The 24,724-nt window shown below is 36.1% G+C and overlaps 1 protein-coding gene across 2 annotated transcripts in view; it reads left to right on the top strand.

The window, feature by feature from the left end:
- PRIM2 (DNA primase subunit 2) overlaps positions 1-24,724 on the top strand; it is an 86,548-nt gene that overhangs the window by 40,404 nt on the left and 21,420 nt on the right. For both annotated transcript variants that reach the window (XM_085217842.1, XM_085217843.1), the window contains exons 8-10: positions 3,562-3,629; positions 10,684-10,756; positions 11,707-11,892. In XM_085217842.1, coding sequence (XP_085073968.1) covers positions 3,562-3,629; positions 10,684-10,756; positions 11,707-11,892 — 327 coding nt within the window. The remainder of the gene's footprint in view (positions 1-3,561; positions 3,630-10,683; positions 10,757-11,706; positions 11,893-24,724) is intronic.

The raw sequence follows: 24,724 nt of genomic DNA, 5'->3' as shown, positions 1-24,724 counted from the left end.
ATTCTCTAATGCATCCTCCAAACAGACCTTGATTTTTCTGGTTAGATGTAGGAGGATCTTGGAGTAATTCAGTAGGTTCTCTCAGTGAAAAATAACCTTTATCTAAGTCCTTTTTTCTGTGCTTCCTTGTAAACCTTCCATGTAATTTTGCAAAATAACATCCAACTTAATATGACTTTTAAAAAATGTATTCGTCAAGTGTTGACAGCATTAAAATCCTCTTGTGCAATACAGCTAATTAGGACATCTTGTCCAGAAAGCAAACTCTTTGTGACAATAAAAATCTTACCTTTTTTTGCACAGAAAATTTCTTAGAGAGCAAGTAGTTCTCATACTGTAACCTCAAAGTAAAAAAAAAAAAAAAAAAAAAAAAATTCATACCCCTAAAAAATGGAGACAAGGTAATTGAGTCATAGTAATCTTGTTCTTAATTGCCACGTATATAAATGCCATCTTGGTAGCGTGTAGAGCTGATGCTTCAAGTTTAGTGTCAGGCATGCTTTATTTATAAGTTTGTAGCAAGTTTTCAATAACATTCATGAAAACTTCTTTCTCTCCTGTAAAGAAGTTAAGATAAGAGTGATTACAGTGTTTAGCACTGTTAATCTCTTCTAAGTTTCAGCTGAACAAATCGTCTTTGCCTGATACGATGTCTCATACAGAAGTCTTGAAGTGGTTTCTCATTTCTTCCATGTTTTCCATGCATGATTGATAAACATCTTTTTATCTACTAGAATAAATAATTAAAACTGGATATCTTGAGTATCCTGAGGATTTTTTTCTCCCCTTTTCTGTTGAAGATTTGTATTGATGGCAAGTGCAGCATTCTAGCTAAGGGAGTAATGGTCAGCATATCTTCTCTTCTTGGTCATGCCCGTATTCCCTATTTTCATATTCTTTATGATTTTGTAGTGCCTGACTTTGAAGTAGCACTTGAATGCCTTTGTAAGGGAAAAATGCGTAGTGGTATTGGAAGAGCAGTGGAGGCACCTTCTTGTTCTAAACAGAACCTGGAAAACCATAAAGGGCTTTTGGTGACTGTGGAGTAAATAGCTGTGTTGAGGAGGTGCTCCATTTTAAATGGAAATGAACTGTGTTTTGAGGATCCCTCTTCGTCTTGAAAATAAATACTTGAATGAACCTAACAAAGTTTGTGTTGTGGAAGAATAGATGACCCCATTTTCATGGGAGTGTTTTATATAGAAATATTTATCTTGCCATTCCAGGTGACACAAAGGAGTAAAACAGGGATTCATTTTGCTGATAAAACATGTGGTTGTAGGCGAAACAAAAGACAATAAGAAAGTGTTATTCCTCCACTTTTTCTATCTGTGTGGATTCTCCTGTGATTTGAAGTGATTATGTTCTATTTTTCCCTTTGCAGTGATCCCTGAACTGGGCAACATAGACTGTTCTATATTCTTTCACTGTATTATCAAAGTAAAACTTGGCTAAACACAGAGATAACCAGTCGTGGTTCTATCTCAGTTCCTACAAGTCTCCCAGGTTAATTTTGAAACAATACTTCAGTTAATGTTACATACAACTTAGCTTATTACATACAGAGAGCTTTGGCAGTAATAGCAGTATTTTTGTAGCTTTTGAATTTTACTGTTCTTTGAAAGTTGTCTTGCTTTTTTTTTTTTTTTTTACACCGCTGTCCAGTTTGATTTTCATAAACACTGTCTTGTCATAAATGTGGTGCACTTCATGAACCTGTAGCACTCAGTGATAAGAAAATGAGTTTTGATTTAAAAGAAGCATATTGAATTTGTAGTATGCTGTATCAACCTAGCTTGACAATATAAAGGTGATGTGGATATAACTTTGCATTACTGATGTGTGGAAAGCTGGACATGAGCCAGCTATGTGCTCTTGCAGCCCAGAAAGCCAAGCATGTCCTGAGCTGTGTCAAAAGAAGTGTGGCCAGCAGGCTGAGAGGTGATCCTGCCCCTCTGCTCTGTGCTGGTGAGTCTTCACCTGGAGTACTGCGTCCAGATGTGGAGTCCTCACTGTAGGAGAGACATGGACCTGTTGGAGTATGTCTAGAGAAGGGCCACAAAAATGATCCAAAGGGTGGAATGCCTCTCCTGTGAGGACAGGCTGAGTGAGCTGGAGAAGAGAAGGCTGTGAGATGACCTGATGGCGGCCTTTCAGTGTCCAAAGGGCATCTACAGGAAAGAAGGGGACAGACTCTGTAGCAGGGCCTGTGGTGACAGAACAAGGGGAAATGGTTTCAAGCTCAAAAAGGGTAGATTTAGGTTGTATATAAGGAAATGTCTTTTCCAGTGAGGGTGATGAGGCACTGGAACAAGTTGCCCAGTGGTGTGGTTGATGCCCTGTCCATAGAGACTTTCAAGGCCTGTGCATTGCAGTGGAGTTGGACTAGATAACCCTTAAAGGTCACTTCCAATACTAAGGATTCTATGATTCTATGAATTGCCAAGTTTCTGGCCTGTTTTAAATGTTGATGGATTGCTGACACTTCAGAATTCCCTTTATTGCTGTCTTTGGATCATGTTTGGGTTATTGTATACCACAGAGCTACATTTTGGATCTCCACTGCAGAGCTTTGCTTTTCTGGTGTCTTGGAGCCAGCCAAGAGTCTGCATTGCTGGTCCTAAAAGTTTTGGTTTTAAAGATCTAAAAAAAATGTATGTGGAACATTAAACATATTTAAGTTACCTGTAAAAATATTTAAGAACTTGGTGGTGATGTATATAATGTAAGATTTGTTGCCATTTTAGTTTACGTTTGTCTGAAGGTAGTTTTCAAAATACAGCCTAACTTGACAGCACTAGGATAATGAAATGGATACTACATTAAATATTTAATATTGGATTAATGTCAGCAATGTCAGAGCTGTTATGCTTGTAAATTTTATAGGAAAGGCAGATACATATATAGTATTAAGCAAATGTATACTGTTTAATATATAATTAATATTTCTCAATAGCATGACATGTTTCAATGCTTTAATTAGTCGTTTGTTACAAGGAGAACAGTTCATATTTGGTTTAAAATAGTCCAATTACATAACATAGGTTATTTCCATAAACAGCAACAGCAGTGTACGCAGAGACATGTCTACGTAAAAGTTAGATAAATGTGATGTAAATTTTTATACACAGGTGTAAATTGTGTATATTAAGGCTTAATGGACTGTATTACATTATGTATTACATATGTATTACATATATTACATATGCTGTATTACATTATATATTATAGAACCAAAGGTAGTGTAGATTGCATATGACTTCCAGTCCAAATATGTTTAGAAAAAAGTATGCAACTTTCAATGATGTTGTAGTGTTTATTTCAGATAATGTTGTCATTGTAGTAAAACTATTTTTCACTGTTTAACTTTTTTAATTTATAAATATTTCTGCTAACTTCAGATTGTGTAAGGCTGGACTTAATTATTTTTAATAGGAGAAAATATGCCTTACCCTGTTTAGAGTTAGCAACACAGGAAGACTTTATTGCTTGTTCTGGCTTTGTGCTAAATGTATTTCAGGAAGCTTGTATATTATTCACTGCACTTCTCTTGTCTTCTAGCTGACAGCACGATCGCTGCCTTCCATACAGTCTGATGAGAGACTGCAACCACTGCTTAATCATCTCAGGTAGTGTAAACAGAATGCACTTGGGGGTAGAATTTTTTTTTCAGATACCTTAGCTGTGTGATTGGCTTTGACTGGGGGGGAAAAAAAAAGGCAAGCTGGAAGAGTATAGAGATACTCTAGTTTCTTGGAATGCATTTGAGGTTGAAGAGTAAGAATACTTTTCTGATATTCTTCAATTTAGGCATAGGTTTTTCATCCATATATGATTATTTTTTTTCCCCCCCACTTTATATTGTTTGGAGAATTCTCTTACGAGTATACGGTAAGACTAAACCATGCAACAAGAGGGAGGTGCACTGATTTAGAGCTAATGAAATGTTTAGCTTGGGATGAACTTCTGGAAATGATCTTATCTAGCCCCTGCTCAAAACAGATCCAGTTAGATTGGGTGGTTCAGGTACATATCAGTTTGAATTGTTGAATTTTTGTTCTCTTTAAGAGTATAAATTTACTTAAATATTGAATGTCTATAACAAAAGCCCTGTTTTTAATGTTGTACAGCATTAAGTTTATTGAAATGATGCTAAATGAATTAGAAATGGAAACAGTGAGGCTCCATCATGACAATGCTGTACCTGATTTAGGATGCAGATCTAGTCAGCATGCAGTTCATTTCCTATGGTGCTCTGCTGTTTGCAATATCTGTACCTGAAAAAAAAAAAACCAACAAACCAAATAAAAAAAACCCACAGCATTTTATTTTTTTCATCTTTTTTATTAATAATACATAAAGATGCTCTTATGTGCTTTAGTGTAAATGAGAGTAAGAAAAGTTGTTTATTGATGTATGTTTAGACTTTGTTCCAGAGCAGTGAATTGAAAAAGTGCAGCATAACTGTTACTTTACTATTCAGGGACTGCTTCTGATTGCTAATAACCTCTCATGTTTTTATTACCATACATCTTAGTGGGACTTTTCGAATATGCTCTGTGGCATACCTTTTTCCATTTGACCCTGAAGAGCAATTAGGTCAGCTTTTTCTGAATTATGCTCTCCAGGAGGCATTGCTGAGAAATCTGAAATCTCCCATATGTGGAACAATCTTCAATATCACACAATCACAGAACATTGCACATTTTTTTTAAATAATTTGGGTAAAGGAAAGCCTACATAAAAAACATCGAGTTTTACACTACCTACTTAAACTAACAGTTAAGTTATCTGATGTTTATGCAAAATGGTATTTTTTTGTATTCTGATGTTAATTCGGGTTTTTTTTGTTAAGCAACCAGTGAGTTGCTTTTAGTTTACAGTTGTGATAATGGAGTTGTTCCCACTACGTTTTGTCTCCAGTTGAAAAAAATTATGCAACAATCATTATCTTTTGGCAAATTCCTTTAAAATAGGTTGAATACATAAAATTCTACAACTTGAAAAACAGGCTCTAGCAGTGAACAGACAAATGACCGTTACTTATTTCCATGAATCTATGATTCATTTTTGCTTCATCTTACTCGTGAAAAAAGGAGAATATTAGTTGTAGGCTTTCCTTTTCCTTCAGCACATGAATTCTTACTGCAACATTTTATTTCTTGCGCATGTCAATAGAGCTTTATCTGAGGCTCAGATAGGAAAGTGTGAAAAGAGAACACAATTGATAGTTGCAGAGCATTGTTTGGTTGCTAATGCTGCGTACGTTTGTTGGCAGCTATTCATGACTGTGTGGGGCTTTTAAATTAGCTAGTCCTCAAAGCTGATTTCACTCTGGATTATGTCAGCATAGACGCTTTAATTCCTGCTCGTTTTCTTTTAAAATGGGCATATTTGTGGTTGGGCTAGTTTATACTAAATGTGTATTTTATCTGAGACCTGGGTACTCACAGGTCAGAATTCTGAATGGTGCCAGAGGATATAACAAATGACAGTGGTTACATGTAGCAGCTTTGGAGTTTCCCATGAGGTATTAGCAAAAATATCTCTGCTAGGGTTGTTGTTTAGCATGTAAACCAGAGATAGGGAATCTTTTGTTCTTAGAAATCATTAGGAACAAGCAAGAAAAAATCCAGGGCTGACCTGATTAAAGTTGCTCATAGTGCCACTTAAAGTTGAATGTGGAATTAAATGGTCTTTTAGCATCTTTCAAAACAACATTTGTGTAATTTTGTTTGTTGTGTTATCAAATGATAGTTCCCAAGGTTGGTGCTGAAAACAATTGTTTTGCAAGTCTAGATTTTTTTTTAAATGAATTTGCACAGTTCATGTGCAAATAGGTTTACGCTCCTTGCACTCATACTGTAAAGAAGAAACACCACCATAGACTTGTCATTTCCTATCCTCAACATCATCATAATGTCCTTCATATCCCTACTAAATCTCCTGGTACACTAAATGCTTTATTTGTCAGAATGTTTGAACAGATCTTTTTTTTTGAAAGACATATCCTACTCCTGGAAATGTGGGCATGATGATTTCTTGGTGGTCAACAACAATGCATATGCGCGTATGAGCAGTCATTGAGAATTTAACTCCCAGCAAATTGAATGCTTATGATAAGCAGCCCATGTTTATCTTTGTCTTCCTCTTCACTTTCTGTCTCAGTTTAGTGTGTAATTCAGCTTTTAAAATTTAACCTCAGAAGTGGTTTCTGCTGCCAGTACTCCTCAATGGGTCTCTCTTGCATGAATTGCGCTCATTTAAGAGCTCTTGATACTGCAAGTAGATTTCATTGCTACAAATTTGGCATTTGGTAGTCTTGTAATTTTTTAAGTCCACATATTTTCTTTGACTTAATGGAGTCAAATTTAAATTGTATTCTTCCAAGCTTGCTCGTCTTAAGTAAGCCACTTCATCTTTTAGGATGTTTTGGCTTTGTGTCTGTTATTGATTTAGGCATTTTGGATATTAATCCTGAATTGTGAATCACTTTGATTTTTCCTCATTACTTGAATTCCTAAAAGCAGACACTGAAAGAATAAATTACATCATACAGATATGATCTGTTTACTGCAACCTGTGTAAAATAAAAAATTCTAAGCTTTTCTTCCTTTTGTATTATTAAAATTATTTTGCATTCAGTGTTGCATGAATGGCTTAACTGTTTCCTAGCGTTGTTTGTTCAAAGCAGCATTACTACAGTTCTGACAATTCTGTTGAATGTGACCCAATTCCAAAATCCTTACGAAATTTAATACTTTTTGCCAGTTAGAAATGCTTAAGAAAATACATATCTCTAATTGTTTTCCTGTGGAAAATGTGTGTAGAGTGTCTTTAGAATTGTGTTCTTTGCAAGAACATAAACTTGCAGGGAAAAAAAATGCATAAACATGGACAGAAGTGCTTTTGTTCTTGTAGTTGCTGATTGTTGCCACTTTTTGACCCCTTTGTGTTCAAATGGCAGTACTTTGCTCCTATGCTGGACTTTGCATTTTGTTCCCTTATTTTTATTTCAGTCTACCTAGCAGCATATGTTGAAACAGACACATTTTTATTCTTAAATACTGCTTTTTATACATGTTTTGTAGAAAGGTCTTTCATTTGGATGATGTGGGTGTACTTCTGAAAGAAACTCTAAAAATAGATTACATCTAAAAGCTTTACATCTGATGATTGAAAAAACAATATTGAAACGGTACTATGATGTTTACTCAGGAATTGTAAGACTAATGAGATTTTAGAACTGTTATTTGAACTTGCAGTTGCAAGATAGGCTTGGAATTATTTTAGTATCTGTGATTTTTGGATTGTGGACAGTTCTTGAGTGATTGAAGCATGCTGAATGGAGAGATGCAGGAATTTCTGTATGGAGGGAAAATAAAACTATTTTAGAGTGAAAAAAAGAAGACATTGTGGCTTGTTGGAATGCAAGCAGACAAAAATAAATTGTGAAGTTATATGGATTTTAATTGAGTAAGGAACTATCAAAATCGGGGAGTAACCACAGAAGCTGTGTGGAGTAATAATAAAAAAAAAAAGGGATAAGTCCAAAAGAAGAGCTAAAACTGGAAGCTGAAAAGAGTGAGGGTGATTAGAATCCTGACTCGTTTGTGTTGTAAAGCATTTCCAAATCAGTAGTGGGAGGCTATTTGACAATGTATAACAGTGTAAAGAAATAAGTACTGTTATTTATAGAAAAAAGGATTCTTTTTTTTCCCCTCAAGATTATTGAGATTTTCAGTAGAAAAGTAGGGAAAATAATGGTAATTGAGAAGGCAATAAAGTATTGTTTTGTTGTGATCAAGGGATCTAGAGAATTTCTACTGTTGAAAATGAAAGACCTGATGCATAAAACTGCAAATCCAAAAGTTCCTGTCCCATGGAGTCTTACAACCATGTAATCAGTTCTGGCCTTGTTATGCCCGGCTCCAATGTACCACATACTCTGCATGGATGAAGGTGTTCTTTCAGTTTTGTTCACCTTTGAATGCAGCGCGTAAAATTCAGCTCTGTGGTGTCAGGAATGAAGCAACTTGGACAGGCTGAACAAATATGCTGACAGAAGTTCCATGAAGTTCAACAGAGGAAAATGCCAGGCACTGGTACAGGTCTGGATAGGAACAACACCATGTACAACTACAGTACGCCACATGACCTTGCCATGGTCACGTACTACTTTTTGATGTAAAAGCTGGGAAGCACACTTGGAACATTCCCTCTTTGCCTACTGCGCTGAGGATATTTAAGCTTTTCAGAGTCTGGAAAGTATCATTTATTCCACCCATCCCCCACTTGAGTTCTCTGTTTTAGCTATGCATTGTTGTATAAATGAAAACAAACTAGTGCTGTGCTTTGGTTGGTCCCAGAAATAAGCCTAAATGACCAATGAGTAGCATGTATAATAAAACAAGTGATTTGCCCCACGGTAAAATCAACTTGTAGCTGTATGTTTTTCCAGACACTACAGTGGTGAAATGTCACAGAATAATCAGTGGCACCCGGTATCATCGTTTTAGTTAAATTCTTCTTTTTTTTTCTGATGTTAATCTCTCTATTTGTCCAGAAGATTTGAGAAATGATCTCTGTACGTCACTTGCAAAATCCCTTTGGCACAAAGAAATTTGTTCTTACCCAGGCTTTACAGCTTACTAGGTTAAAAAATGATTTTTGATCCCTTAAACTAGATGCATCTTTGAGCTTGCTTTGCCGACTGCACTGTTAGCTCCTAATTTCTATAGGGTTCTGCTGTAGGCATTTCTCTTGACCTGTTCTGCAGTACTGCATATCTTCAACCAAGAAAGCTGTATATTTAAAAGCAAAACCCGGGCACCTCATACTTGTATTTAGTTTGAAATGACTTCATTAATGGTGTTTACATGTTTGCTCTGATATAGTATAGCATTGTTTGAGCTAAGCTCAGTTGTCAGAAGTAGCTTTGCTACAGTATGGGTGAGAGACGAGGCTGCATTTGTTGAATGCTGTGCTATTTTGGCGAGACAGCTACTGTCAGGAGTTTTTATGTCAATACTGCAGTAAATCCACATCAGCTTTTTGTTGATACTCTAAAGAAGCAGGTGTTCAGTTTTTCCTTTTCCATCCCAGCAGATTTTCATAGTGATACTTAAAGGCTTTTTTTTTTTTTAAATGCTGCACAAGTAGAAGAGTAGCAAGGTACAAGAAGTTCTTGCTAGAAGAAAACAGAAGTACCCCACCTTTAAGAAAGGTAAGGATAAGGATTTAGGAAAGGTCATTCTCATCTTGGTTTCAGACCTATGAAAGACAAGAAGGAGATCATGAGCATGGATTTTAGAAGGTGAAATTATGCTTCACCAACCTTATTGCCTTCTGAGGTGGAATGAGTAGCTCAGTTATGGAGGAGAGCAGTGGATGTTTATCTTGATTTTAGCAGGACTTCTGACACTCTCTCAAGTAACAGTTTCATTGGTAAATTATGAGACATGGGCTAGGTGTATGGACAGTGAGATGGTCTGAAGAGTGCTCCGCTCAGAGGGTTGAGGACCAGTTTAGAGACCTGCTGTTAGTGGAGTCCTTCAGGGGTCAGTATTGGATCCTATATGGTTTAGTGTCTCCTTTAGTAAGTTAAGTGATGGGATGGACACACTTAAAAAATGGCAGATGCAAAACTGAGAGGAATTTGCCTCACCAGGGGTTGTGCAGACTTAATCAGAGCAAGTTGGACTGGCTGAACAAATGTGCTGACAGAAGTTCCATGAAGGTAATAGAAAGAAATGCCAGGCACTGCATCTGGGTAGGAACAACCCTGTATACAAGTACAGTCTGGGGGTAACAGCCATGAAACAGACTTGCAGGAGGAGATCTTGGGGTTATGGTAGACAACAAACAGAGCCACCAGTATATCCCTGAAGCAAGGAAAATCAGCTGTCTCTTGGGTGGTATTAGGAAAAGCATTGCCTGCAGGTCAAGGGAGGATTCTTCCTCTTTGCTCACTTCTGTTGAAGGCCCATTTGGAGTGCTGGGCCCAATCCTGTCTTAGAAGGAAAGGCTGAGAGCTGGGATTGTTTATGTTAAAACAATCCGAATGTTTATGTTATAGAGTGGAGGTTTAGGATGTGTGTGTGTCCTACTGACAAGTAAATAAGTACTGCATAAAGAGTGTAAGGAAGATAAAGCCAGACACTTCTCAGTGATATCCATTGATAAATCAGGAAGCAGTGAACACAAACTGAAATCCAAGCAATTCTATTTAAACATAAGTAAAGAGGTTTTAATGCAATTTGAGCACTGGATCAAGTTGCCCAGGAGGTTGTGGAGTCCCCCTTGGAGGTGCATAAAACCCAACAGGATAAGATGCTGAGCATCCTGCTTAGTTAACTCTGTTTTAAGCAGTGGGATTGGACTAGCTGATCTTCAGAAGTTTCTTTCAGCCTCAACAATAGTGTGATTCTGTGATCTAAATTCTGGATGACAATGCAGCATTCCCTTAAGAGATACAGGAAAGGAGGGTTTCTTCATGCTGGCTCTTTTAACGAGTCGTGTAATTTAGGTTTACTATTTCTTTCTTGGTTTTGTCTGCTATAAAATATTTCTAGCTCTTAATTGGTAAAATAAGTTCTTCCTAAACTTGTAAATATTAAAAAAGAAAAAAAGTTGAATGGAGATAATTTTAAATTATGCTGTATTGCTTGCTTTGTTTTTCAGCCATTCTTATGTTGGCCCAGATTACAGCGTACAAAAAAACACTGGAAAAATTGCTCTAGAGCACATCGATGCTGTAAGTCCTCTCTGTTTATTGAGTTCTATAGTATGTTAATGAATTCTGATTTAAAGCCAAATGCCTTATATGCAGACAATCTTTTCATTTTTCATTCAGTATTTGTTTTGTAACTGTTGAGAACTACTTGATTGAAGTTGTGATTTTAAAATGGAACAGAATTAACTGAAAATGTATCTAATCAGGATTTAAATTGAAGCTATAATGAATTGCCTAATTTGTTGCTTAATTCTGTGTATTTTCATAAGTACCTAAAGCAACCACTATAAGCAGATTTTAATAACATTTTCTTCTTTAATTATTTTTCAGCTTAAACATTCTACAAGTCTTTTATCTGAAATGTAGAAATAGGTTTTAGTATCTACCTTAAACACAACAGCGTTCCTTTTAGTTTTGAATTCTGTGACATGACTCAGATATCCAAAAATAAAGATGCAAGTAAACTTAAGCGTTACGTTGTTTTTTTCTGTCGGGGATTTTGTTTCATAAGAAATAGCTTTCTTCAGATAAAGAATCTGCAGATCTGCTGCAATGAATTTTAATCTTGGTTGTAGTTGCTTGAAGATGTTTATACAAACAGAACCCCAATGAATAACCAATCAAACAACAAAATAAAGCCAAAACAAAAAAAAAAAACCAAACAAACCAGAACCACTCCACCAAAACCCTCTAACAAAAGTCACTTTGCCATTACAGAATATAAAATAAGAAAGAAGCAAGAAGTATTGAAACCTGACAGCAATTAAACCTTTGTTACTTGGAACAGAAGACTTTCTGATAGTACTATCTGTTACTGTCCTTTGGACTTTCTTCTTGAGATGATTATTGATGTCTAAAGGATGCCCTGTACATGCATATTATTCCTTCTAGCCATTCACATTTTGAAGTGATCCCAATAAGCTTGTACCCTACAAATTAAATGACCACTGTGTCTTTTTTCCTCTTGACAGCTTTCTGTGAAATCATTCCCTCTTTGCATGCGCCAGTTGCACAAAGTCCTACGTGAGAACCATCACCTTCGTCATGGAGGCCGTATGCAATATGGACTTTTCTTAAAAGGCATTGGTTTGACTCTAGAACAGGCACTAGAATTTTGGAAGAAAGAATTTATCAAAGGAAAAGTGGATGCAGACAAGGTAATTCAACTAGTGAAAAAGACCTAGTATGAAAGTGAGGATGCATTTAATGTGCATATGTGCAGTAGGTTTGGATAGGTGCTTGTTAAAGTAGATAATTGTACAAATACACAGTTATGTAGTCTAAAGCTTTGTTTCTTTTTTTTTTCTTTTTCATTATGATTTTATTCATTTTGTTTTGGTAATTCTTGTGAAGCATGGAAAAATGCAGACTAGTCACAAAACTAGAGGCTTTTTTATGTAAGGTCTAGGAAATCTTATTTTACCACTGAAATCAGTGGGAAACTGCTGTTGTGAAACAAGTGCTGTGTGACTAAATTAGCTCACAGCATAGGTAAGTGACATTACGATCTGTAAGGAGAGATTAGCCTTTTGTTCATTAATAAAAATAAAATTAGTTGAACAGCTGTGTGAGAAGCGAGCTTGCTGTAGCAAATTTACAGTCTAAAAAGAAACAGTGTAAAAAGAAACTTACTCCTTGTTTTGCACTGTCTAGTGTTTTAACCAGCTGAATCAAGCAGGTGCCCTGCCTTATCCATCCATGTAGTTGGCCTGTGGTATGTGCCGTTAAGGCATACAGGCAGAGTTCAGGAGTGTTCTCTTGGAGCAAAAGTTTCAGACCTCACATCGATTTTGTTTGAACTATATTATTTTACATTAATGTTATGAGATCTTAGCTTTCCAGAGTACTGTGAAGGCTGACAAATGATTTTCTTTTTTGCTAGCTCAAGTTCCTATGAGTTGGCTATTTCAACAAAAAAATGTAGCTCTGGGTATAATGAATTACAGTATACATCTTCTCTTCCAAGTCCCAGAAGATAGGTGAACTAGTCTGCAAATCTTTTGGGAAGAGAGATGAAAACAGCATTTTAATAAAGACTTAGACCTACGTAAATCTAGTTCCTTTATTGGTGCGTGATTTAAGAGGAAGTATATGTTTTGTAAAAGCAGAAAAATCTGTAATGTAATTTTTTACAAAGACTCAAAAAGAGATTTCACTCTAGATAATAATTCTAATTTTGCAGTTGAATACCAGTTAACTGCTGGCAGCAGTGGGTCCCTTTTGGAACAGCTGGAGCTGGCTCTGACCTGATGTGGGGCAGTGTTGGACTCTTCCCAGAAGCCACCCCTCCTTGCCACAATAACCCAATGCAAATATGTACATTTATTACTTGTGATGGAAAAAATATTGCATGAATGTGTCCCATCCCGCCCACTTGTACATTGACACCAGTTGTGCGCACACTTATGAAAACATGCATGCAATTTGTGTCATATTTTCAACTAAGTTTCATGACCCTGGGTTTTGCTGGCTGTGGCTTTCACAGCAAAATGTTCAGTAATGCTTAAAGTCCCAAAATGAAGATGAATGCACGTCTAATTGGTACTTTTTTCTTTTGGCATTTTTATTTTCTGACACTGGTGCCATGTTTCCTTTCCTGGAGATTTGAGGTAATTACACTGTTTTGTCCCACCAGAGCATTGCAAGGATAGATGATGATAGTACCTTGTTAAAGATTAGGGTTAATTACTGGGTGGTGTATTGTGAAAAAGGAGCGTTTGGTTTGTTGCAAATGGTTATTGTTTTAAAACTGTGTGTTCACATTAGTCTTGAATGGCAATAACATTTAGGATGGTTTTCAGTCTTAAGATTGGTTCACAGTTTCAGTTTTCAGCAGGAAGGGAATCACCTTAGCCACGTGAGCAGTGTAGTGAAGTGGATATTACAGACTAAGCACAGGTGCAAGGAGAATTTGCACCAGAAAGTAAGTCCTCCTGTGCTCTTAAATCATTGAGGTGTGTGTAGCCCGGATTTTCGTGATAAAAAAACACTTTAGAAAACACGTTATTTTCCCTTGAGGGGAAACTATGGTACTTTATGAATACAAAGTTTCATAGTTCATTTAATGCAAGAAGTCAAGTGGAACCTAGGAAGAACACCCCGAAAGTGTTGGTGATCCTGTGGGGAAAGTGATCAAGTCGTGGCATGTTCACAGCAAACAGAAGCAGAGCACAAAACAAAATGTGCTTTTGCTTTCAGCACTGAAATTAAAATTATTTTGCTAATTGCTAGGCTAAAATGCCTTAATGTTAAATTGTTGTTCAGATGATAGGATCGACTGTCAACTTGTGATAGATGTGTTACTTCTGACTGAATGGTTATACTGTTTGGCTTCAAAACCTCAGTGTTATTTTAAGGTATCTTTTGTTTTTTATCTATGAAACGTGACATTACTCTGAACAAATATTAGTCCCAATCTATTTCACATCCTTTTCTGGTGTAATTCTCCTCTCCCTGTCTGCCCCCCTTCACCTCTCCTTCTCCCCCCCCCTGAAAAAAGAAAGAAAAGAAAAAATATACCCAAATACTCAATATACTTTGTTATTTGGTTGCTGTTGTTTATATGATCTGTTTATATGAGTGTTCTGTGAATGTGAAGTCAGGGACTTGAAGGAACGTGAGTTTAGAGTGAAGAAAAGAATGAAACCTGCTGCTTTTAGTTACTTTAGCTAATAGCTTGGCATCGTGGCTTAAGTTAAAATAAGGGATTCAGGCTGGACATAGTGAAGAGCTCAGCATGGAGACAGTGGAGCACTGGAGCGGTTTCTTCAGAGATGTGTGATCTCTGTACTTCGAAGTTTCAGAGATCCAGCTGGACAAAGTGCTGTGCAGTCTGATGCTGCTTGAAGCAGGAGGCTGGACTGGACATCTTCTGAAATTCCATTCTAGTTCTGTGGTTCTGCACATGCATCTGGTCATTGGTAGAATTAAATTGTTGTGGGAGCTAGCCACTAGAGGGAGACAAGATCATAAAGAATGAACAAATACAACCTGTAGATCTAAGTTCAAAGTGCTTATACTGTAATGCTTTGCAGGTCTGTGTATTTATATTGTGAAAACAAATGATACTTTAGAGTGAAAATAGAAATAGGTATCTGCTAATATGCTGAGCAGTGCTTTTAAGCATGCAGAGTATTCTGCAGTGGATTTTTCTTATGCACAAAATGGCACGGTAGTTACTTAAAACAACCTCTACCTCCTTAAATTTCCTGGAATATATTCTTTGTTAGTCAGCTGATTGCATTTAATTTTGGTATTTCACTTTCTCATTTTTTTTTCAGATCTGGGAGTTGATTTACAGCAAGGTTTGCTTTACTTGTCCCTCCTCTATTGGAATAATAATGGTACCTGCTATTTTTGTAGCATGTTTGATTCATAAGATTGAAGATCTCTGTTCTGTCACAATTATAATTCTCCAGTCGGATATAATTTGCTGCTTTTGTTCTTGAGTTATTTAAATCTTAGAAAACTGTGAAAGCCTAGTGATACATTAGACAGCAAACCACAATATTTGGCATCTAGGAAATAGAAATATGAATCTAATTGAAAATCCTCCATACAGATTAACATTGGGCCTTTTATTTTTCATTGTACATCAGTAGTACTGTAATGCTAGGTGTGAATTCTCTGGAGATGTCTAAAGGCTACAGTAAAACTTTAAGGAAATGATTATTGTCTCTTAGGATTGCAAAACCAGAACATATGTGTTCCCTATATTACCTATAAAATATTATCCCCCTGAAATCTGTGGAAAATGGTAGAGTAAGTGCATCATGGTAACAAACTATTGATATTATAGCTAAGCATCCTTGCTTTCATTGGTTATTGGAGGACTGGATAGCCAGGAACTTGAATAAATTGCAGTTTTATGTTAAACTCCCACAGATTTGGCTATTGGCTGCAGAAATTAGCTTCAGCAGAACCACTGTCTGAATTCTTCTCATTGTTTGGAAATCATTTCATTCTCTATGTGTAGTGAGATTGTTTCCACACCCAAATAAAGATTTTGGGTGAATGATTTTTGTCTGCATTGGCAAAAATGGCGTTGCTTAACACATATGTTGAATGGCTGCTTTCGTAGTATAGCCAAAATACTTTCATGCTACTTTTTCAAATGCCTTTTATGTTCTACAAACAAAGATAGCTCTTCAAACTGCTTTAATAGCAGGTTAAATGATTTAATAATCAAAAGAAACATGAAAATGTATTTTCATTTAAATGTCTCGTTTGGATTCCCAAGCATACTATTGAATTTGCATTACATCTCTTTTTTTAAAAGCAAGTTTAAAGAAAACTAAACATACTAGAGATTTTTTAGAGTATTTAATTTAAATTTCAACCTCAAAAGCTGAAGAGAAGGATCTCCAGATTTTGCTGTTCCTGAGTTCTTTTGATTATGTTTCTTTATTATAGAACTTCATGTCATTCCTCTGAAGAGCTAGGTCTGTGCAATCAGTATGCTTTACAAAACAGAAGTGAATAAACCAAGATACCCGTTGTTAGTAGCTGGACAGCCTTTGCAGCATTGATATGTATCAAGAGAAAAATGCCCAATCTGAATTCCCTAGTGGTGCTTCTTTCCAGAAATCAGCTTTGTGGCATTGAGCCCATCATCAAGAGATCTCCTTTCATATAGCCTACTTTTAATATCTTTTATGCATATTAAATCGAAGACTTGGTGTTAAGAGGTGCGTTCTTCAAAAGGTACTTCCTTGTTGCTGAGGGTGATGGTTACATGGCTGCTGAGGTCAATTAGCTGAAGGAGTCTAAGCTGAAAAATTCAGGATGCTCTGGTGTTTTTATAATAAACAATTAGCAGTAGAGGTATTGTGAGTGAATTTGTTTTATAGTCGAAACTTATATGGCTAGACATGAGAATTAAAACTTGAAGCCACAAGTGGATGGATTACTGTTGTTGTGTCTGAATCAAGCTGAATTAGTACAACTTTCCTGTTTGTAGTAGCTTGAAAAGGATTGTTTTCTTTTTTTCTCTGATAATTTCCTAACAAGAAACAGTGCGAAGTTTCACACAAAAAATTGAAAATCGTGATAACTGAATCCAGGGCATTCTTGCAAAACTTCTGCTCTCTGGTCATGGAATTTAGTCCCAAAGAATCACGGTATCTTGGGTTGAATGGAAGTGTTTCAGTTGCTGTTGGAATTTGGTTATTTTTTGTCAATAAGTATATCACAATGAATATATTAAATATGTGCAGGAATCCTGCTGTTATGTTATTTTTGTTTGAAGTTGTTTTAGTAATGGGCGTTTTTGCTCTCTCTGTCTTGTATTTATTTATACTTCTAGCATTATTCTTCAATTCTCTCTTGTGGAGCACTTGAGCATTTTGAAACACTGAGATGAGTACTGTCTGCTTGTTTCTGACATGCTAGTCTAGATTTGATTTCTTCAGTTTGCTGTGTGTATCTGTTGAATAAAACAGCAGGAAAGAGATCTGCAATGGAATTCGGAAGGGAGAGGACTTTGAAAGCATACCCCCTTTGCTTGCATTTGGCTCTGTTCTAAGAAGTGTGTTCCAATGCAAACAACTTCTTGCAAATGCTTCGAAGTCTTAGGAAGGATAAGATTCCTTACTGACTGTATAGAATGTAATATGTGTTAATTAAGCAATTAAAAGAAGTATTTCATAGCTCCAGTTGGCATTATAAGTCAGTTGATGAGAAATTAGATGTAATAGAGGACAAGATATTTAAGCCCTCTATAGCTTCTCTGTGATACTTAAGAAAGTCTTACCACTTATTTCAGCAAAGCAAGATGAAAGTAATAAATCTTTCACCGTTTTTGCCAATGCGTAATGTATGTAATCATCACTGAAATAGTAGTTAACCTACAACTTTATATTAAAAATGCACATGATTTAACTGTGTTCAGAGGTTTTTAAAGTTCAAATAAGAATAGTAATACATAGTAAGTGGTGCATAATGTTGTGCTATTTTATTGAACTGGTTAGCCTCGGTATCATTTACGTTTGCAGATGGAATATTCACTGGTAAAGGGTTTGTTCCCTCCAGTGAATAAATGATTCATTTTAGTATCAATTAATGGCACTTCCAAAATTAGCAGTGTTCAATTTTCTTTTTCCCAGTAGCAGAAGTTGTGTCAATTCCCTGTACCTTTGTCAGGGGAGTAAGCTGCAACCTCACTTAGTGTTTTTTTTTTTAAGGGTGCATTAAAATTTTATTTTACCTACCACGTTTGGAATTCTGTGCACTAAAATGAGCGAAGCCTAACAGGAACCTTTTGTTTTATTTTGGAACTCTTTCTGTTGAAGGATGTATTTTACTTTAGAACAATACTAGATGACCTCTTAAACCTGAGGCCTTTCCTGGTTTAACAGCGAAGCTAAGGATATTAAAGAAAGTGTCTTTGGGACATAATTATGTAGATTGAGAGAGAGATGTAGTTTTAATTATGCCCGGTAGCAAATGTAGATGCATATTAAACTCAATCAGGCTTCTGTGCATTTCCCTCTGAAACAGTCTTTACTCAGGCCTTAAATTACAAATCAGCATATTGGTACCCTGAGGTTGTCTAAGCCAACTGAATATTGACAAGAATCCGTTTCATTAATTGTCATTCCACATTTTAACATAGTTTTTATAAGGCAGTATTTTTCTTATGGATAATTTAAAAAAAAAAAAAACCCAACCCTTAGAATTTGAAGTAATAAAAAGTTGCACTTCATGTAATAAGTGAAAAATCTTAGAGCAGAATTTCTTAAATGAAAGGGAGCTAGTATAAAAGGGTGTTATTTTTCAGCATGTTTTTTATTCATGGGTGTTATTCAGTGTGGCCATGACTGATGATGATATACTAGAAAGCATGAAACCCTCCTTAGAATTGCTACAAGATTTCTTAATTGCATTCATTCAAAAGTTAAGTTCTCTGATCTTTCTGAGGCTGAAGTTGGTGACGTTTGTCCTGTGATCATTCACTTTAAAATACTCAAGTTCTTCAGCCTAATTTAAAAAAAAAAACTGTTCAAAACTTACCTACCTTACTTTTGATTTTCGATTTTCAGCATTTGGCTTGTATTATGAAGGGAAGCTTCGGATTGTCTTTCAGCCTGTGGTACGACTTAGGGGAAGGAAAGATCATAATTTATTTCCCAGGACATTAATTACAGTTTTCTTTTGTTTTTGTTTTTTATTTTTTTAAATTGTGCTAACTAATGTAAAGAGAAGTGGAGTTGGTTTTTCTTAATTACATATTAGGCCCTGAAATCTGTTTTACTATTCAGTGTATGTGCAGGTTACTGATAAGGTCCTTACACTGACTAGTATGGAAGCAATGAATATGTTTCCTGTACTAAAACTACATCAAAGATTAGATTTTATGACATTTAATTCCTTATAAACGCACACTTTTGGATATAGCTTTCATTACTGTAGTATCTTCATAGAATTTTATGTATAAAAATGAATGGAAAACAAATAATTTAATTTTTGGTAATTCTTTTGTAGACTTGAACCTCTTGTCAGACTTCAGTATCACTGTAGGAAGACTGTACTTGTCAGAAGAAGTTTCTGTTTCATTGGCTGTTGCAGCAACAGCAGGGTGGTAGGCACATCAGTGATATTTTAAGAAAAGTAATAGGTTTGTTTATCTGGTTGCCAGCTTTATGTTCAATGACTGTGAAGTATCTGAGTATCAATATGTTCTTTGGCAGTATGTGCTTTAGCAGGCTGTCTTGATATTGTTCCTAACGATATAGCTTTCTCTTTATAGCCATCTGTTGAAAAATACCTGCTATATAACATTTTTGGTTGTTTACCCCAATTTCTGATACAGAAGTCAATGTTTTTTTAGATGCAAATCTGCTCAATTGTATCTTTTTGTTAACATCCGCAATGAATGACATGGCTGGTCTCTTCCAGTTGTTTTTTGAACAGAAAAGCACTGGTTTTGGTAGAGAGCTAATTAATGTTGATACAATTGTTTGAAATGATATTTTTAAATTATTAAATGTTCAGATTTGCTGTAGTCTTATAAACTGACTTCCAAACTAAGATCCAGAATCATGTACTGTCTTCTCTTTTGATAAGGTCCATGTAATTCCTGTTGTATCTCACTGTTGTATTCCATATGTCTATATTCAAGCAGCAAATTGTGGTTATATTTCATATTCAGTCATCCAGAAAAGCAGCATGTTGAATCAAATGTGCAATCTGCTGATATACCATGTAGGTTTAAATGTAAATAAGAAAGTATTTTTACTTTCAGAATTGATTTAGCATTCTGCCTCACGTCTCTTGAAATGTATTGAATCTCATGAATAAAGACATCTTTTTTTAATATCTAATTCATGCTATGAACCCTTCAGGATTCAGAAATTTACTTTATTGATCTGGAAAAGTTGAATTACTGTCATCAGATTTAAAGATTTCAACACTAGAGAGGTTACTGCCTCTTGAAAGAAAGTAAGGTGCTGATTTTATATTGAAATACACTGTGCTGTTTAGCTGAGAACCTATATTCTGCATAATGTGTTATGCTGTTTTTTTTGTGTTCTCTTTGTCTTTCCTGAAGTTCTCTGGCACAGAGCTATACATGGGGGAACAGAATCTAGTGATCTTAAGCAAGTGCAAATTCCTTTGGATTTGCTATGAATTTGGATTGAAATTCCATTATTTCTCTGATAAATTTTCTTATTGAAGTTGGATTTGAGGCATCAGGGTTGGGTCAGTACCAGTAAGAAAATAGCTTTGTTTAAAAACATTGGGTTTTAGATGGATTACAGTAGTTGAGTTGTCCTTCCTGTGTTTTGTTACCAGAAATTGTATTAATTTTTAGACTTTTGCAGCCAGCACTAACAATTGTGGAGTCTCCTTCTCTGGAGATATTCAAGTCTCGCCTGGACGCCTACCTGTGCGACCTGGTGTAGGGAACCTGCTTTGGCAGGGGGGTTGGTCTCGATCTCTAGAGGTCCCTTCCAACCCCTACAATTCTGTGATTCTGTGAATTGAGATGTATGTTACTTCAGAGCAATCTGGCAGTACAGCTTCTTTAGTTTTCAGTTTGCATTTTTTCTTTAGTCAGTTCATCCTTTAATGAATAATGAACAACAACAAAACAAAAGGTGGGGAAATAGTCATGTGTCCTTCAGAAAAAAACAAAAACAAACAAAACTTCTGCCAGTGAATGCAAAAGGAGTTGTTACACAAAGTATAGAGCGTTCAAGTAAGTCTTGCCTGGACTACATTTTGAGATATAAGTACCCTTTTTTATTGTATGTAAGCATTTATGCTTATTATGACACTTAGGACTGATGTCTGTGTTATCCACTTTCTTTTGATCATCATCTTAAAATGTGATTTTTTGTCTTTTGCAGTACTGCTAGTAAAGGAAGAAGTGTTTTTATGGCAGAGTTTTTACAGGGAGGATGCTAGTATTCTTGAGCAAATAGCAAATCTCTAAATCCCTTGTTTTTCTTTTATGCCAGTGTAAAAAAAAAAAAAAGATAAGTCTACATGTTTCAAGGGTAAACATAAAGTTTATGTATCTATCTGAGGAAATGTGTTCATTAGTCAGCTTTTTTTTGAGGAGGGATTTGCTGATATGATATATTAGAACATTACATGTTTGGGCACCTGATGTCCTTCTATTCTGGCACCATGGTCATTGTCTGAGTAACTCAGTATCTCAGTAACTGCAAACTTTTTTTTTGTCACCATTATGAAAAAAAAAAAAAAAAAAAAAAAAAAGAATCAGATGGTGTTACGAAGGCATGTTCTCCAACCCAAATCACTGAATTTAGGAGAGATTTTTAGGAAAAGGGTAGAGATTGCATTGAGGAACTTGGTCTAGAGCGATTACAGGTGTGGGCTGATGGTTGGGCTAGATGATCTTAGTGGTCTTTCCAACCTTAATGATTCTAAGAGAGCTTCAACTTCTGTGTTAAGTGTGCTTAGGTCTTTCAATTCTATGCAGTGCAGGTGTGCTAAGCAAAATGTCGCACCAGGTGGTGGGTGAACCAGACTTTCTTGGATTCATTCCAGTCTCCTGCAGATGTCTTTGAAACTGGGAACGTCGTAGCAGAGGTGAAGTGCAGCCCCTACCACCAACAGTGCTCTTCTTCAAGAGCTGATGGCTGTACATTGTGCCTCCGTATGAATTTCTGGTCTTGTTGTTGAACATTGTTGTTGTAGGAGGACCTGTCTAATTTTCTTTGACTGGAGTAGCTGAGACAGGTTTTCCTCAGAGCTATCTTGACGAGTTTCTCTTCTTCTGTCCCTGCCCTGAATCCCTGTGTCTTCTCATCCATAGCTTTAAAATGTTACGATAGGCTAGTACAAATATTCCTTCTGTGCAATCTAGACCTTGTTTCCCAGTCCTGCTTTTTATTGCATATCTTATCACCTGTTCAAAAGGAGAATCTATTTGGGTATGTTTCAGGATTTTTCACAAAGTAACAGCGTGACTCCATGCTAATATTTCTATGAAAAATTAATCTGTTTTCTTCCCTATCTCTTTCCTTTTTAAGTTTTTATTGCACGTACTCATCCAGGTTATTGTGTATAATATAAAGGATCCTGAGCTATACCAGACCAAATGCGTTAGATTACTGTGCTTAAGTAAAACTAAATAAAATATGATGGCTCTGTTGTTCAGAGTACAGAGCAGTAGGAATTTACTTTTCAGACTCTGCAGAGGGCCCTGGCCAGTATTTATCCATCTTCTTCTGAAATATGCAGTACCTGCTGCAGTGGTATACATAAAAATATGGATTTCTCTCAGTTCTGATACAAGCTTACCGAATCTAATTTCTCTTTGGTATACATATTCTTTATTCTAGCATCCCAGGCTGCCATTATGATCAATAGAGCTCTAGCCAATACAGTCAATAGTGTCTAGATAATGATTTATTTAGTGAGCCTCTTGGTGCCTCTGGTAGGGTAAATTGAATTGCTCCCCAGGCTCCTCTGATTGCATCGACCTCCATTGACAATAATGGGAGGTGTCTCAATTTAGATGTCTGGAGCTGAATCTTATTCCTATAGATGCACACAAAGTCTGTTACTATTCTACTTCTGTTTAAATTCTTTAGTCCTTGTTACTGTACTACGTGCCAAATTTCTGTCTGCTTTGCAATCTGTTAACACTCTTACATCTCTTGCAGAGAACACAAAGCGTTATCACTCAATTAAGCGTGTTGGATACTGTTATTCTCTGACTACCACTTCTGATAAAGTTAATAATGCTGTTAATTTACTTCTTACCTTCTGCTGAAAGAAACACATAAAAACTATGTCAGCTGACATCTATGAATATTGAAATGCAATAAATGCTTTGGGGAAAAAAAAAAACCAGCAACAGAAGAGTCAGTGATGTGCTTGTAAATCATGGAATACTGGAAGTGTGTGGGTTCCCCCCACAACTGAATGGCATCTCTAGATGCCTATTTTTTTTTATTAAAGAGTAAACAAAAACTGAGAGCTTTATTAGTAGCATCCCAACAACTCCAAATTGAGCTGGATATTCACAGGCCTTTCAAAGGAACATTACTGTTCAAGGTGATAGGGAAAGGACAGGGCTGTTAGATGGTGCCCTCCTTCTGTTCCCTTTTGGTGTTAGGAACAAGGATCCCAGCAAATCCTCACTGATGGCAGGGAAAACTTGCCAGGAGCCTGCTGACCATGGAGGCAGATTAGAGGAGTACAGAGGAAACAAACTGTTCCTGCTACAAGCTACAGGCACAAGGCTGATTGATAGAGACCACTGAAAAGCTCTGATCACATTTGACAGCCCTTTCGACTTCCCTTTTTCCCTTTCCCCTCCCAGCTGTTCTCTTTTACTGCCTTCCTTCCCTCACGAGCAAAAAGTGTTCAGAATTACTTTGATCCCAATTAGGCTACATCTGTAGCAAATTTTCCTATTTCTGATTGAGTTATATAAATAATAATTTAACACCATTACTACTTTGAATTAACCTACCCAAAGATCTCATATTTATGTAATCAAACTCTACTGAAAATAACATTTCTGTAAATCCTTGTCCAGAATATAGCAATCTGCAAAACTGCCTGCTTACGTTATTTCTGTGCAGTATCTCAGTCCAGATGTCATGTGCATCCTACAGCTATGTCCAGAGGAAAGAAAAGTCCCCAAATTTTTTTGTCATCAGGGAACAAGTTAGAGATCAGGCAATTTACTTGCACTCTTTTAAAATTAAAAAAAAAAAAAAAGTAGGTGCTTAGATTTGCACATGCCAGACAGACTTGGTAGAGGGTAGTGTTCTCAGCTTGTTGGCTTTTGGTTGAATGGTTTATTGCTTAAATCAGACCTATTTCTTGATCCCTTTCTCTCTCATTAAAGTCATTAGTCATCAACCCAACACGTGGAGCACTGGGGCGTTTATGCTCAATTCCCAAAGTACAACATAAAAAATATGGGTTGGGTAGTACAGTGCTCAAAGGGGACAGCATTAATTCTGCCAAGTAGCCACAAAGATACTGTGTATGTGTTTTCTGAATTTAAAAAATAATTCTAGAACAAAATTTGTTTTAGGCAGATCATGGTAAACTTAACAGATTGCCGTGACCAGCCCCTTATCCTTATAGTATCGATTTCAGAAGAATGGCCACTATTGAAAAACAAGCAAGCAAAAAAACCTCTCTTCAATTTCTTCCTCCATTCCTTAGTGCTAGTATTTTAAAAAATAAAGTAGTTATAATTACATGATAGAGTAAAATCAGATTTATAAAGTTATTCCAATTTTTTTTTTTTTAAGCTTTTAAGGCTTCTCTGTTCAGTGCAGTTTAAGAGATTCTCACCCAAGTATGAAGATGATGTATGTAGACAGGTTATCCCTGTGTGCTAAATCCTGCCTTGGCTGTGCTGGAAAACACAATTAACTTGATTATGACAGCATCTTGATAAAGAAGTTCCTTTTTATCCATGGAGATAGATGCAGCATATGTTTCAATGTTTATTTTCAAAAGTTTATTTAAACATTTTATGTATTTGTTTAT

This window comes from Meleagris gallopavo, chromosome 2 (genome assembly GCF_905368555.1).
Source record: "Meleagris gallopavo chromosome 2, MGAL_WU_HG_1.1, whole genome shotgun sequence".
In the NCBI taxonomy this organism is placed as follows: Eukaryota; Metazoa; Chordata; class Aves; order Galliformes; family Phasianidae; genus Meleagris; species Meleagris gallopavo.
Note: the sequence above shows the minus strand (reverse complement) of the source record. Positions and strands in the feature narration are given on the sequence as shown.